General features: G+C 42.4%; 1 protein-coding gene across 1 annotated transcript in view; it reads left to right on the top strand.

The window, feature by feature from the left end:
- Window positions 1–3453: 3453 nt before the first annotated feature.
- Window positions 3454–15936, top strand: part of SACS (sacsin molecular chaperone) — a gene marked incomplete at its 5' end in the record, with an annotated part of 33021 nt that continues 20538 nt past the window's right edge. Inside the window, 5 exons of the mRNA XM_084260242.1 lie at window positions 3454–3860; window positions 4207–4357; window positions 7148–7235; window positions 11869–11954; window positions 15440–15551. Coding sequence (XP_084116368.1) covers window positions 3454–3860; window positions 4207–4357; window positions 7148–7235; window positions 11869–11954; window positions 15440–15551 — 844 coding nt within the window. The remainder of the gene's footprint in view (window positions 3861–4206; window positions 4358–7147; window positions 7236–11868; window positions 11955–15439; window positions 15552–15936) is intronic.

Here is a 15936-nt window from a genome sequence, read left to right as displayed (position 1 = left end):
AAACACATTTTTTTCTCACTGCCAAGGCTACAAAATTCCTACCTGGTCAGGTCAAATGTATTTTTTTACATTGTCATATACAATCATTAACAGTAGTCCTGCATAAAAATATGTATATGTGATGTCTTTAACTTCACTAGGATTACACAGCTTCCATAGGTCTGTTTTCCAAAGGGATAAGAGAGATTCAAATTTTAAACAAGTTAATTGTTCTTGTGAAAATCTGCAGACTGGAACACAGACACTTTTGGTCAGACAGTGTAATTTCTATATAGTCATCTTTCTCAGATATTTTTATTTAGATATTGGGGGAAAAAAAAAGGTTTACAAAGGTCACTGTCAGAAGCTGTAAAAAAGGCAGAGTTTGGTAATGGATAGCAGGGTATGTATAAATCACTTTGCAATAAAAAGATTTATATTCTACATTCCTTGCCAGATGAATGGTCAGGATGTTGCTATAGAAATCAGCATGGTAATTAATGCTGCAGGACTGGCTTTACATTACAATTAACTTTCTGCAAATAGGTTTCTACTGAAACTATACTTGGAATATTTCTAGTGTTTGGGTTTTATTTGTTTGTTTTGTTTTGTGGGTTTTCTGGGGTGGGATTTTTTTTTTTAGAGTTTGAGAAGAGTTTATTTTTCCCCGTTCTTTGAAACTGGTTCCAGTATTGGTGTTAACTTTCCTTATCTTTGTTACTTAAATCAATGAAAAAGGTAATTTGGAATTTTGGCATCACTGAAATCAGTGGGAGTCATGCTTATTACCATTAATAGCAGCATCTACACAATAAACAAAATGGGATGGCGTCCCAGGGAAGCAGCCAGAACTCAAAGGGTAAGTGGCCTAGCACAGCTCAGGTCTAAAATATTTCAGTCTTTGCCCTAAACTAAAACATTCTTGTCTGGTCTGCCTGTGGGGAGCTGTCCCTGGCTTATGAACCATGCCTGATCATTGTCCTGAAGACTAGTGTTGGTTACAGGTCAAAGCTGTGCCAAAAACACCATGTCAGCAGTCAGCGAGGATGGGTTGCACTGAACACATGCCCTGGCCATGCTTACTCTGTTAATACAGAGGTTCTAAGAGGATGAAAAATCTTGCTTCTATCTGGACAGACAGAAAAACCCCCACACCCAAACCAACCCAAAGGCAGAAATTAGCAAAAGGGGCAAACAGAGTAGAAAATACAAGATAAAAGAGAGGCAAATGAAAGGTGCCTCATAGTAAATAGGATTGTGGCATTCATGCCTGCCACTATGAAAAAAACAGTCTCCCTTGTAAGAAGAGGATGAGATTTATGAGGAGAACAGGTATGGCTAATTTCCAGGAGCTCAAGAGTACAACTCCTTTTTCCAGAACCTGGCATGCTTCCAGTTCTGTACCAACAGTTCTTCTAAACTCTTCCCCCTCTACTGCAGATGTCACATACCAGACATAACCTCTGGTAGATGGAGGTTTTTTCCTTCAATATTAATGTTAAATTATCACAGGACATAATTTGTGAGTATTGCCTTGTCATGTGATGTGGCATGGGTTGGGGAACTTCAGACAATCCCTGAGACTAGGATTATCTGTGCCCCTGAATGTGTTCCACCATTTGGGATGTTCGGCATAGAGAGGTGGGTGTTAGTTGAGATAGCTCTGTTTCTCTCCAGGGTCCCATTCAAATAATTGCACACGCTCTGTAAAATGCTAAATCACTCCTGTGATCCCAGCTGGTGAAGAAAAAATTGACTTTAACAGACTTTAACAGTGGGGCTTGGTGGCTCAACTGGTCTGGAGACGGCTTTAGTAGCTGATGTGGATGGGACTGCATCAGGTTTCACTTCTTCCATCCACAGTCATGCCTCTCCTTCCCCTCCTGTACACATCTGCAGGTAGTATATTACCTTGGAATTGAGACATAAAAAGATAGCTATAAGAGACTGGAAGGCAGCCTTCTTGTTCCTTTGGGCATAGTATGAAAAGTCCATTATGACAAATTGTGAAGGGGATGTAACAAAATGGAATGTTAGTAAGATGAAACAATAGAAAAAAGCAAAAAGCCCTAAACTAAAGCAAAAGAGTTTGATCCATCTTGTTTAAGTTAAAATATTTTTTGTGTTATTACTAGCGAAGGCACGATCCAACTCACAAAACTTTTTTATAATGCTGTAGTATTCAATATACAAATACTACTGATGAATGAACTTAAGGTACAGCATTGACAAAGCTCTCTACTTAGGTTCTGTGTTGGATCCTCATCCACCTGACCTTTGTGGTTTAAAGGTTCCCTCCCTTTCAGTGGGCTCATCTTTTCTTAGCTTGATGTGCCTTCTGCAAATCGCTTCAGCGTGTCTTTTCCCACTTCTGCAGAAACTGCTGTTACTGCCAACTGGCAGTTTTAACTCCCTGTCACTGTAAAGTCATAAATGTTTCAGTTTTGTCAGGGACTGGAATGGAGGACCTGCTGGAATGAAACTGAATTGTTGGCTGGAGGTCTTGTGGTCCATCTTCCCACTCAGAGGACCACCAATACTGGATCAGGTCACTCATGGCTAAGCCGTGAAAATACCCCAAGATGAAGAGTGCCTCTAGACAGTCCAGGCCAGTACTGTGCTACACTCCTATTGACAGGTTGTTTTCCTAATGTTCAGTAGGAATCTCCCAAGCTGCAGTTTGTTGCCATTGCCCCTTGTTAGTCTTGTGCTACTAAGAATCCAGCTCTCACTTTTGTTGCTGCCCTTCAGGTACTTGTGGGATATTTATACTTAGTCTCCTCCTCCTCAAGCTAAACATACTCAACTTCCCCATTTTCTTGTAGGCCACAGGATTTAGGTGCATTATCATCTTAGTAGTCCTTTTCTGGTGTCTGGAATCGTGGAAGCCCAAAAAATTCAAATTCTTGTCACAGTTTCCTAGCTTCAGCCTCACCAACACTGAGCAGAGACTCGCTTTCCTTGGTCTGCTGATGGTCATCCTTCTTCTAAGGAGAACATGCTGTTGCCTCATGTTCCTCCTGGTATCCCCCAACTCCTTTGAAGCAGGGCTGCTATTCTGCCCATCACTGATGCACAGCCTGTGGTCCAAGGCGCAGAACTCTGCACACAACGGAACTCAGAGGTTTCTGCTGGGCCCCTCCACTAGTTTCTCGGAGTTCCCTCTGCTCATTGGTGTCACAGGCAGATTAAAGCTGTGTTTTCACAAGAGAGCACTTTTTGTGAGTCTTGAGCAGCATGAGGACTTAACCACACACCCGATGAGGTGAAGTAGAAGACGTGTACCGATATTTATGGTCAGTCCAGTGACTGAACAACGTAAAAATGTGGTTTCCTTCTGTGTTCTGCATCCTTGAGAAACGTCAGGCTTATCAGCTGTCACTGGGTGTGCTCCGTGCGGCGGGGCTGGCCGGAAGCGGGTACCAGCCAGTGTGCCCCCCGCCCCGCTGAAGGAGGAATCTGCATGCGCTAATAATGCATCCGGACCTCAGCGTTAGTCACGGCTCCGGCAGCCTCATGCCATACGCGCACCACCGGCCAAGCGAAAGCGCAGCCTTCCCCTCGGGAGGCCTGAGGCGACGAGCCCCGCGAACCGAGCACAGGGCCGCGGGAATCCCCCTCCGGCTGCCGCTGCCGCCAGCCCCGGAGCCGGGAAATCCCGTCTGCGGGGCCTGCGGCCGCGGAGGCAAAGCCGGGGGCTGCCGACTGGGTGCCGGACCAGCCGAGCCGCCCCCGCGGCGGGACACCGCTGAGGGACCAAGCACACCCCACCCCTCCCTGACCGCCGCTGCTACTTCTGCGGCGGCTCCTGGGCTCGCTCCCCCTCCCTTCCTCTTCCTTCACAGCGCAGAACTCTCGGCGAGTCCCTCCCTTTCCCTGCCGTGCGCAGCCCCACCCCTTCCCCGTGTGGGGAGCGGCCGCGGCGGCGGCGGCAGCAGCAGCTAACGGTCCTTTGTGTGCCGCGGCGGGCATGTGAGTGGCGGGACAGGGCGGGAGGCCGCGGTCGGGCGGCACTGCCGGAGCGGCTCTGCTCGCTCACAGGCCCGGCGGGCGGCTCCTTCTTCCCCGGAGAGGGGGGCTGGCGCCTGCCCGAGGTTACCCGCGCGGGCTCCGGCGCCGGTCTCGGGCCTCCGGGGTGCCCGAGGGGAGGGCGAGCAGGCGGCGGGTGGGTGCCGGGGCAGGGCGCTATTTGTCTCTCTTCAGCTGGTGTCCCTCGTGTTATGGCAGGCTGGCCCGGGTGACCGTCTTCCATGACTGCCTGGGCTGCAGGACCTTCGAGCTGCCGCCCTCCGCTGCAGTGGGGGACGTGAAGGCGTGGATTGACGCGGAAGCCGGCTTCCCCCCTGCCGAGCAGCGGCTGTGGCACCGCGGGAGAGAGGTGAGGGGGCGCGGGGGGCGGCGGGACACCTGGGCTTATCTCACCCTGCCGTAGTGCTGGAATTCCTTCCCGGCTGACTTTCGCATCCTGCCAGGTAACCTGGGGCATGCGCAGCCCGGTGTGTGCAAGCCTTGGGTCTGCGTCTGTCATGGGAAGGAAGGAGGTCGTTTGGGCACACAGCTGAGCCCTCGTACTTCTCTTAGCATTCGAGGTTTTGTATCTTGTTCTGTCATAATCACGATTCACCTGAGTGGTGATGTGCTTGTTCTGGCTTCCTTTCGATCGTCAAGTGATTTTTCTACCTGCTCACCAGCTTCAACAGCAGGCAGCCTGGGGTCATCGTTTCAGTACTGCTTGGTGTGCTTCTAACACCAGGCTCTTGGAAAAAGGGATCCTGGAGGTATTAGGGGGGTGGGATGAGGAGAGGCAAGAAGGGGGGGAAAAAAAGGAGGTTGGAAATGAGGGTTAAATTAGGGCAGTGGGACTTGCAGATGCGTAAAGGAGAAGAGAAAGTTCCTGGGAGACCTTATTGTGGCTTTTCAGTTTATAAAGGGGAATTGTAAGAAAGATGGAGAGATTTTATACAAGGCCTGTAGTGACAGAGCCAATGGTCAGTGACTTTAAACTGAAAGAGGGTAGGTTTAGATTGGAAAGACTTTATGATGAGAGTGGTGAGGCACCTGAACAGGTTGCCCAGAGAAGTTGCAGATGTCCCATCATTGGAAGTGTTCATACTTAGCCTGGAGAGGCTCTGAGTGTGGCCTACTGAAAGATGTCCTTTCCCACAGCAGGAGTATTGGCCTAGATGATCTTTAAGGGTCCATTCTAACCCAAACCCTTCTATGGTCCTTGAAAGAACTAGATGTTAGTAGCTGTATTGCTCAAAAAGAGCAATTTTAAGAATCTATATGGGGAACACAGGTAATTGTTGAGTTCTCAGGTTTGAAACAAACTGCTTATGTAGTTCATCTTTTATTTTCTTGCCTGGTTTTGTGTGTCCTTGATTTTGTTTTCTCCAGGCCTTCTCTGCTTTGGGAGAAAGGACATCTGCATATCACTTCGTAAAATTTGTCTGGCAGAGGTCTGAGCAGCACTCTGGCACAAAAAAACTACCTTTTGGCAGGGAACAGTCAGTAATCAGACTGTAATAGCTATTCTGATAGGTTTTTTAAAAATACTGAACTAAAATACATATGGGAATATTTGTGCTGTAGCAATTTGGGAAACCCTTTGTAAACTTTTGAACTCCTGTTTACTGGGATAAAAATAATTTTTAAATTATTGAGGTAGTAGAATATTAATTGGTGAGTATTTCCTTGCATTAAAGCTGCTACATACTATTTACCGATGTTAAGCCTAGTATCTTTCTCTCATAGTTCCTTACAGTGTTAAACTACTGGTTTGAATCTATTAATTCTCCTAGTTTCTTCTGGTGTTTTGCTACAAAAATCCTACCTGGGAATATTTGGTTAATACTTGGTGATGGGTTACAGCATTCTGTGGATTTTTGTTTTTACCTTAGTGAGTCCCAAGTGGGTGGTATACCCAGTTTAAGCTATTTAAGATCTTGAGACAAGACCATCTCAAGTATGACATTTCTGTAGGAACTAGCATACTGATGTTGTAATTACTATTTTAAACTGGTTTGAGTAAAAAGGAATATAATCATTTTCTTAATAATATTTAAAATTACAACTACATACATCCTAATATGGATTAGGACTGTCTTGTGCTTATTAAATCACAGAATCACAAGGTTGGAAAAGACCTTTAAGATCATCAAATCCAACTGTTCAGTGTGGTTGGATTGTAAGCATCTTATGTCTGCGTAAACACCAACTTCTTTCTAGATATTTATTGCCCATCGAAGTGAGGAAGTAGTCCTGAGCTTTGGGATAAACCAAGACTAATTATAATAGTTATCATAATAAAATTCTAATACAGTTTGCTGTAAAAGGGAAACTAATTTGCATTGCTTAAATCTGTAATTAGGACAGCACAATTTCTAATTCCACGTTTGTTATGATGGTATGGAGGATAGCATATCATACACGACGTTTAGCATCACAGTTTATGTGACTGGGACAGGCATATAGTATGAAACTAGAAATGCAACAAAACCATAAAGTGCTATGAATAGCTTTCCCAGTGGTTGTGAAGGGATTTGTTGCTGTTTGCCCCAGTTTCTCTATGATGCTCCTGGTGAGTCCATAGTTTTGCATATAGAGGTAGTGGGGAGATGAGGCTGTTGGATTTTTCAGGGGTGTTTCTATGAGATACTTCTATCTCTACACATCCTGTATTACTAACTGTTTTGAGCTGATCCTACGGAATTAAAACACCTATGAAATTGCATACCCACAGGTACTTTTTTGAGTACATAGATCACCTGCTTCCTGTATATGTTTATTTTCTTCATGGGCATGCATCGTAGAACAACTGCTTTAGTTGTATGCTTGCCAAAGCTCCCAGAATATAGAACATCTCAAATGTGGAAAAGGGAGACCATGGCTTGCTCTTCTTATGCTTCTATAGGAATTTTTTTCCACCTGATTTGCTTGTGGCTGGGGTTTTTTGGTCCTTTTACTGACGAACCGTTACTTTGTCTGAGGAGTATCATTGAGCTGAAGAGGCTATCCTAGACCTCAGGGTCTGAAGGTGCTGCTCAAACTGAATACTGTATGATAGGGTAATTGTATACTGTTAGATAAAAACAGACTTTATGTTGAAAATGAAACTACAGAATGCTGCAGAATGTTCTGACCAAGATCTGTCTTATTTTTATTTCAGTTATCTGATGGTATTAAGATTGTGGAACTTCAGGATTCTCAAAGTCAAGTTTTTCTGGAACTTCAGTCAAAAGGGTTGAAAGGAGGAGGTACGAAACATACTCTGTTTATAGACTTGAAGGTCAAAGCATTTTCTACTGCAGTCTGCAGTTAATTGAAATTATTTTCGTCTTTAAATGGGAAGCAAACATTTGTTTTGTAAGCCCTACATGTCTCTTCACTTGTTCATTCTGCTCTGGGAACATTAAACTTCTCAAGTGCCTTGGTGTTTAATTTTTTCCTGGTAATTTCATGTGTAGAAATTAGAATCTTGTTGTCCTTTGAAATCGACAAAATTTGCCTTGGAGCAGCATTAATAGCTGCCTTGTCTCATGTAAGCAATTCAGATACTGAAAGGATATATTTTCAGTGAGCTCTGTGTAGAAAACTACACTGTTCCTAAAAAGCTTTTTAATTCTTTTGATTGTTTTTTTCTTTTGATTCTGTATGTTTAGCTACATTTTTATTGCAAAAATTGCAGGTGTATGTATTTGTATGTTATCAGAAATAAGATGATGATGCCTGAATATCTTCAGAAATGCTCTACTTGAAATCTGTAATGATGTTGCTTTGTTGCTAGCATTAACATTTTTTAAACAATAACCTCATTAGGGAATGAAATAAATGCTGATGGGATGGTAAGATGAAGGAAAACATTTTTATGCAGACACTTCATTTAGTGTCACAAAATTCTGTGTTTCCTAGCCTATGTAAGCCATGACTGTACTGGCTGATGGTTTTCTAGTGACAGAGGGAAATGAAGTGTTTGTATATTAGCCAGAAGTTCATGTTCACATTCTCTAGAACCTTCAGTGCTTAGAAAACACCTATGGAAACGGACCCTGTGGTTCTGTGGCATCAGATGTTTCTGTTTCTCTCATTCTTGGCTCTGTTTGCTCTGATAATTTTTTACTGGATGGAGGCTGTGATAGACTAAATAAACAGTTTTTTCTTCTCTGAGCTTTTTTGCCATGCAAGTTGTCAAGTTGTCATGGTTTAGGCCCAGCCAGCAGCAAAGCACTACTTAGCTGCTCTCTCTTGCTTTCTCCCTAACTGGGGAGGGAGAGGGAAGAAAAGAAAAGGGTGTGGGGGAATGGAAGACAAAGGCAAACCTCACGGGTTGGGATAAGTACAGTTCACTGGGACAGCAAAGGGAGGGAAAAATAACAATAACAGGACTTCTAGCAAAATATATAAAACTGGTGATATGCAATGCAGTTCCTCACCAAACTGCACAACTCAGACCATACAGCTCAGAGCTGTCCTGGAGCTGAACTGTCCTCAAATTGTATGTTCTGGAATCGTGTGCTACTCCCTCAGCAGCCCCCCTTTGTGTGGAGAATGACATGGTTTGTATGGAATACTCCCCTTCACCATTTGGGGTCAGCTGTCCTGGCTGTGTCCCCTCTCAGCTTCCTGGGTGCTCCCCACCTTCTGTTAGCAGGGCAGCATGAAAAGCTCAAGTCCCTGACTGCTTGGCAACAACTGAAAACATCAGTGTGTTATCAGCACTGCTCTCATCTGAACTCCCAAGGCACTACACCAGCTGCTAGGGAGAAAATTAACTCTATCCTATCCGAACCCAAGGCACAAGTGTATGGAGAAGTATATTTCTTGGTAGCCCTAAGAAATCTTTCAAGGGAAGAAAAACTTGCTATTTTTTTGCTTATGAATGACATATTGTGAGATTTTCTGAGGTAAGATTCGAAGCAGGCCTTGTTTACATAAAGTACTTTTAACATTTTCTGTCCCACAACTCTGATACAAGTGCTTCTAAAAGATCTGAAGGCTTTAGTACCAGCCTTTTGGTGCTCATTCTTTGAGTGCTGAGATGTTCCCTTGTAGCAGATGAATCAAGGAATTCATCATTAGAGCCAAGCACATTGGTTGCTGAAATACTCTGACCTGGGTTAACTCTGAAGTCAGACTAGGTTGCTCAAGGGTTGATTTGGCTAGTTTGGAAAGTCTACAAGGATGGAGACAGCACAGGCTTTCTGGGATCACCTTCCTATACTTGACTGTCCTTATTGTGGAAAAAGTTTATCCTTCAGCTTTGTGGAACAAGTCTTGTGTTAAATATGACTTAAGAAAAATCAGCTCAGCCTTTAACAGGACAGCCCTGCTCTTAGATGTAAGGAGTTAGAATAAAATCTATCTTCAGTTTTGTCACTTGAAAGTTACTTGACTAGTTTTGTGGATTGCATAGTGAACTGTGGTGTTCAAACATGTGCTCTTGCCTACACAAGTTAGAGAAGATAATTTTCTTGATTTTAGAGAATTTCTTCTAAGAAACTTAACTCACAAACTTTCCTACTATCAGTCAGTTCACCTTATTTTGGAAGTTTGTGTATTGCATGTTGACTTTCACATACTTCTATATCCTGTAAAAATAATAACAAAAGTTATACTTCACACACTTTCAGCTGTGAGTTTCAATTTCTTGATTTTTCTTTTAAATTAATGCTATTAAGTTCCCTTAAACAATGATAGAAAAAATTTGTAAAGACAAAACGTTTGGTGTTTTTACTTGATTTCTCAGCAAGTAGGTGTCTGTTATCTATCCCCCTTTTTCCACATTACTGAGGATTATATGGGTTTTTTTTGTCTAATTTTTTTATTCCATAATATGTATAATGTATGTGTATTTGAATCTGTGTACTTCATAAATCATAGAATCACAGAATGGTTTGGGTTGGAAGGGACCTCATCATCCAGTTCCAACCGCCCTGCCATGGGTAGGGACACCCTCTAATAGACTAAGTTGCCCAAAGCCCCATCCAACCTGGCCTTGAACACTGCCAGGAATGAGGCCTCCACTACCTCTCTGGGCAATCTGTTCCAGTGTCTCACCACCCTCATAGTAAAGAACTTCTTCCTAATGTCTAAGCTAAACCTACCCTCTTTCTGCTTAAAGCCATTACCCCTTGTCCTGTCACTACAATCCCTGTTGAACAGTCCCTCTCCCACTTTCCTGTAGGACCATTGTAAGTATTGGTAGACTGTAGTTAGATCTCCCCAGAGTATTCTCTTCTCCAGGCTGAACAAGCCCAACACTCTCAGCCTGTCTTCATAGGAAAGATGTTCCTGCCCTCTTACCATCTTCATGGCATCCTTTGGACCTGCTCCAGCAACTCCATGTCTTTCCTGTGCTGGGTACCCCAGAGCTGGACGCAGTCCTCTGGGTGCAGTCTCATGAGAGAGAGCAGAGAGGCAGAATCACTTCCCTTGAGCTGCTGGTCATGCTGATTTTGATGCAGCCCAGGACACAGTTGGCCGTCTGACAAAAGCACACTGCCAGCTCATGCTGAGCATGTCACTGATCACCACCCCCAGGTCTTTCTCATCAGGGCTGCTCTCAATCCATTCTTTGCCCAGCCTGTAATTGTGCTTGGGGTTGTGCTGACTCACATGCAGGACCTTGTGTTTGGTCTTGTGGAATTTCATGCAGCTTGCATGTGCCCATCTCTCCAGTGTGTTGACCTCACCCTACAGCTTGGTGTTGTCAGCAAACTGGCTCAGGGTGCGCTCGATCCTGCTCTCCATGTCACCGAACAGTGCCAGTCCCAGTACTGACCCATGAGGAGCACCACATGTTCTGGTGGTCCATGTGGAGATTGAGCTGTTGACAACAACTCTTTGAGTGCGAACATCCAGCCAGCTCCTTACCCACAGAGTGGTCTGGCTGTTGAATCCTTGTCTCTCCAGTTTAGAGACAAGGATGTCATGCTGGATAGTGTTGAATGCCTTGCACAAGTCCATATGTGCAGAAGGGGAGGACAAGAGAGAGAGAGAATAATTATTTTATTAATAACTTTAAAGCGAAGTGATAGATGGGGCATCAACAGAGTCTGTTTTCCTGGGAATTGCATCATTAACATTTGTTTGAAGCATGTGCTCTGGAGGTTTGGATTTAGGGAGCCGCTCTTTAGTCTCAGAGTGGGGTTTGAATTTAAGAGTACAGATCCTTTCATTCTGTGGTAGACTCTTTCTCTTAGACTGGGACTTAATAGCATTGGTAGTACCTTTCTGAGACTCTGTTCGGCCCTGTGCTAAGCTCTGGTAACGCCAAAGCAAGCACCAGGCTCAGCATTACGGTATGCCAGATCAGGAAGTGTACTTTGCAGCCCTAGAATACTGTTCTGCTAGTTAAAAAGTACCAGTGCTTTAAAAGTCAAGGTATATTTGATCATCATGAAACAGCATGCTGACTGTGGAGACAGGTCAAGGGGCAATGGCTGCAAGTTGGAGCACAGGAAGTTCCACACCAACATGCAGAAGAACTTTTCCCCCAGTGAGGGTGACAGAGCACTGGGACAGGCTGCCCAGGGAGGTGGTGAAGTCTCCATCACTGGAGATATTCCAGCCCTGTCTGGACGCCTATCTGAGTGATATGTCCTAGGGAGCTGCTTTGGCGGGGGGGTTGGACCCCATGATCTCTTGAGGTCCCTTCCAACCCCAGTGATTCTGTGATTGACAGCAAGACTACTGTTTGTTTTTTCAATGAAAAGATTTATAATGTTGTATTTTTCACAGTTCATTGTGGAAATACAAGATTTTACAGTGTTGAGACTTGAGTTAATTTAATTTTTTTTCTAAATTCCCAGTAATTGTTTAGTGATATATTTTTTTTTTAAATCTGCAACAATTGCATACTACAGATTGTTTGTTGTTTGTTTATTTTAGGTCGTTTTGGACAAACAACTCCACCACTTGTTGATTTTCTTAAGGATATTTTAAGAAGATATCCAGAAGGAGGACAGATTCTTAAGGTATGCAAGAAATAGTATTTTTAGCAGTCATTTAATATGCATAGTGTAAAACCATTAGTTTAATACTTTGCAACAAATCTTACAGTTGTCATACCTCATTAGATACTCATTCTAGTAGAGGATATAGATGTTTTCATTTCTGTGGACAAGCCAGAGGGAGTTATGTGGCACTTTCTTGTGCACATGTTTAATGTCTATGAGTTTGCTTATCACAGGTACCGCAAATGCTCCACATTTGAATATTGAATGTTACATGTATGATGGAAACAATATAATTCCTAACAATGGAAATGATAACGTTGATTTTAGCGCTACATTTTTTTTTTCAGTAAATAGGATGGTGAACTGGTAGAGTGGAGTTTACCTCACCTTACTTTCAACATTGCTGGAATATGTCTTCTGTGAAAAAGGGTAGATTTAGATGAGGTATGAGGAAGAAATCTCTCCCTGTGAGGATGGTTAGGCCCTGGCACAGACTGTCCAGAGAAGCTGTGGCTGCCCCCTCCCTGGCAGTGTTCAAGACCAGGTTGGATGGGGCTTTGGGCAGCCTGGGCTAGTGGAGGGTGTCCCTGCCCATGGCAAGGGTATTAGAATTAAATGGTCTTTGAGGTCCCTTCCAACCCAAAGCAGTCTGTGATGTGAAACAAATACAGATTATTCTAAATTCATTAGGTCCCACATAGGGAAAGACAGGTACCTTTGGAAGATGATTTGTCTGATCTGTGCTTCCTATGCTAATATCTGGAAGTGCCAGATATTTCTTGAAGAATGTCTGGGGTGGTTAGTTCGTAGTTGGATGTTAAACTTCTCATGGAGAATGCTTCATCACAGATAATAGGAGATTTATTTTCTTAGTGTGTGGGAGTACTAGATTCTAACTAATGGAAACTGGTACAGATAGATGTGTTTGTATATATACACACACAGATATATGTAACTAAAACCCCACATCAATAGAAATATTGACAGATAATGTGAGCTCCTCCTGTCTTTTGGAAGGTTTTCTTTTCAACCATGAAACTCAAAGTTGAGTGTTCTTAGTATGAATTCTTTACTTCAGCATGTTTTCAATTGTTTTGGCAAACTGCATCCTGGTATCTTCAGAGCAGCATCTCTTCACAGGAGGAGTGCTTACATTTTTGCCATTTCCCACTGCTAGCTGAATCTGTAAGATGCATTTGAGTCATGAATGGTTCAGGCTTTCTCAACAATTTAAACTGAGATTTTCATTCCAGTGTGAAGAAAGAAGGTAATGCCCTTAGAAATCAGATAGGTAAATCTAGAAGTAGGAATGTCTGTCTTTGTGGTTTACAGTTTAGAGTTAACAGGCTTAGGGAGGGATTACTACCAGGAATTTTGCTGATCTGTTAAAATGGATTTCACTGTTTGGATTCTTCAAATGCAATGCTGTTACAGCTGAATGTAGCAGATGCTCTGTGTGCTGCAGCATGAATGCAAGTCTCTGACTACATGATGGTTTTCATATTTACTAGTTAACATTTCTAGAGGCTTGGGCTATCTTTCTTTTTCATCTGGAATGATTGTCTTAATTTTTCTTTTAGAAGAATTGCAAGTTTTTTGTAATTATGTACCTCATGGAGATTCTTTAAAAATGTATTATGTATCCTGAACTGTGGGTATATTTATTGCTCCAAAATTATGTAGAAGCAACAACATAAACAAGATATTTTGGTGACATTTGTGAAATGCCTTGGAGACTGAACATACTGTCACAAAGTGAAAAATTGAGGAGTTACAGTTTTGAAACCAAATACTAGATAACAATGAGCTTATTTTACTGACAGTAGTATCTTAGAATGTCACCTAATCTGAAATATCTACTGGTAGTTGATGCATTTTTAAAGATTCCTCTTGCTAGCAAGTCTTATTTTTATGCATAATTGAACGAAATGTGTGCTGTATGTTACATTGGATGTAGCTTTTCAGTTCAGCTGAGATACTTCCTTATGCCAAACTTCAATATTCCCCTGCAAACATATACACATGTGTATATGTGCATGTATATGCATGTATGAGCATGTGTCTTTGGAGCCCTGATACGTGTTGATGATTTAGTGTAAATAGAGCATTGTTGTGAAGCTCTCATCCTGTAGGTAGGAATCATGCTTACATGCCTGCAGTGTATAATGCAGTTGATGTAAATGGGACGGGATAAGTGTATTTTATTAATGGTAGTGTTTGCAGAACTAGTTTATTGACAAGTTTTCCATAGCTTTCCCCACTACTACTACTACTATTTAAAAATGTGTCCTGGTTTCAGGAGGGATAAAGTTAACATTCTTCATAGCAGCTGGTATAGTGTTGTGTTTTGGATTTAGGAGAATAACGTTGATAACACACTGATGTTTTTGGTTGTTGGCAGCAGTCAGGGACTTTTCAGCTTCTCATATTGCCCTGCTAATGAGAAGGTGAGGAGTGCCCAAGAAGCTGGGAAGCTGGGAGGGGACACAGTGGGGCAGCTGACCCCAACTGGTCAAAGGCATATTCCATACCATAGGATGTCATGTTCAGTATATAACTGAGGGGTGTGGGCTGGGAGGTGGGACAGCTCGGGGTGTTGCACACCATGTACTTTGGGTGGTGAGAAATTGTGTTGTTCATCACTTATTTTGTACATTCTTCTATTATTATTATTATTTTCCTTTTTTGATCCTACTAAATTGTCTTTATCTCAACCCACAAGTTTTGTTGTTTTTTTCCCCCTTTTTCCATTTTTAATCCTCTCCCCATCCCACTAGGAGCAGGAGGGAGTGAGCAAATGCCTGTGTGGTTGGTTTAGCTGCCTGCTAGGTTAAACCATGACACAAATACTGAGTCTTAACATAAGCCTCTTTCTAGTCAGTGGGCTTCATTTAACAGGTGAGCTCATGATTTACAGAGTTACTGGCCAGGACTGTTCTGCAGACCTTTGCAGAAGGGGTGTTACAAGTAAGCACCATGGCTCTCAAGTGGTTGGTTCATGCTGTGAAATGTTAACTTAAATGGAATTCAGTTGATGTAAAGAAGAATGCTGTTTATTCCCCTTTTATGATTTGCTGCCTCAGTGTTGTCTTACAGCTGTTGTGTGGGTTTAACAGTACTCTGATTTATGTATTTTTTTAAATTTTTTTTTCTTCTGCGTTCTTTCACTGTTTTCAGACTTGTACAAGTCTGATTTGGGTTAATATAGTAGTAACATTTTAGTAGTGTATTTCTAAACTTCATAAATACTGCTTGTGTGTGGTATGTGAGCTCCAAATTCAAATCACCTTTATAGCACTTGTCTGAATAATCCTTTTATAATGATGTCTATTTTCATTGAGGTAAACTGGATAAAATTAATTTTGCTGACTAGTATGAAAACAATTAGACTTGAGACAAGTACTTATTATTTATGACTGTTTAAGTTGGAAAGCCATTGCTAGAATCTGTACAACATTACTTCATTATACTCTGGTTTTGTTTGTGGTTTTTTTTGGTCTCAGGAACTGATACAGAATGCGGAAGATGCTGGTGCCACAGAGGTTAGGTTTTTGTATGATGAAACTCAGTATGGAACAGAAACTCTTTGGTCAAAGGACATGGCACAATATCAGGGTAAATATAATTTTTATAAATTTTGGTCATTATTCTTCAGTACACATGTGGCTTTATATTTTTCTCCTTGCTGTATGGAGGTGACCATGACTCCAGCTACGTTACTAGCTGCAATGTTTTGTCTGTGTTCTAAGGTTGATAATTCTTTTCCAAAGCCAGTGTGTTTGGTATTCAAGGCTTAACATTCTGGTCTTACAGGTTGCCGTTAGCAGCTTTCCAACTACTTTCTGTTAATTTTGTTTGAGAAAGTCTTCATGTTTTATTTTATTCTAAGTCATTTGTCCCAGCGTGACTGTGTATCCTGTGGTTTATTTCTCTGGGTTCACTCCACATCCCAAAAGAGAAGAAAGGATTTTTAGCAGAGCAAGGAAACAAGATTTAGTAA

The sequence above is a fragment of the Gallinula chloropus genome, assembly GCF_964237585.1.
Source record: "Gallinula chloropus genome assembly, chromosome: 1".
Lineage (NCBI taxonomy): Eukaryota > Metazoa > Chordata > Aves > Gruiformes > Rallidae > Gallinula > Gallinula chloropus.
Note: the sequence above shows the minus strand (reverse complement) of the source record. Positions and strands in the feature narration are given on the sequence as shown.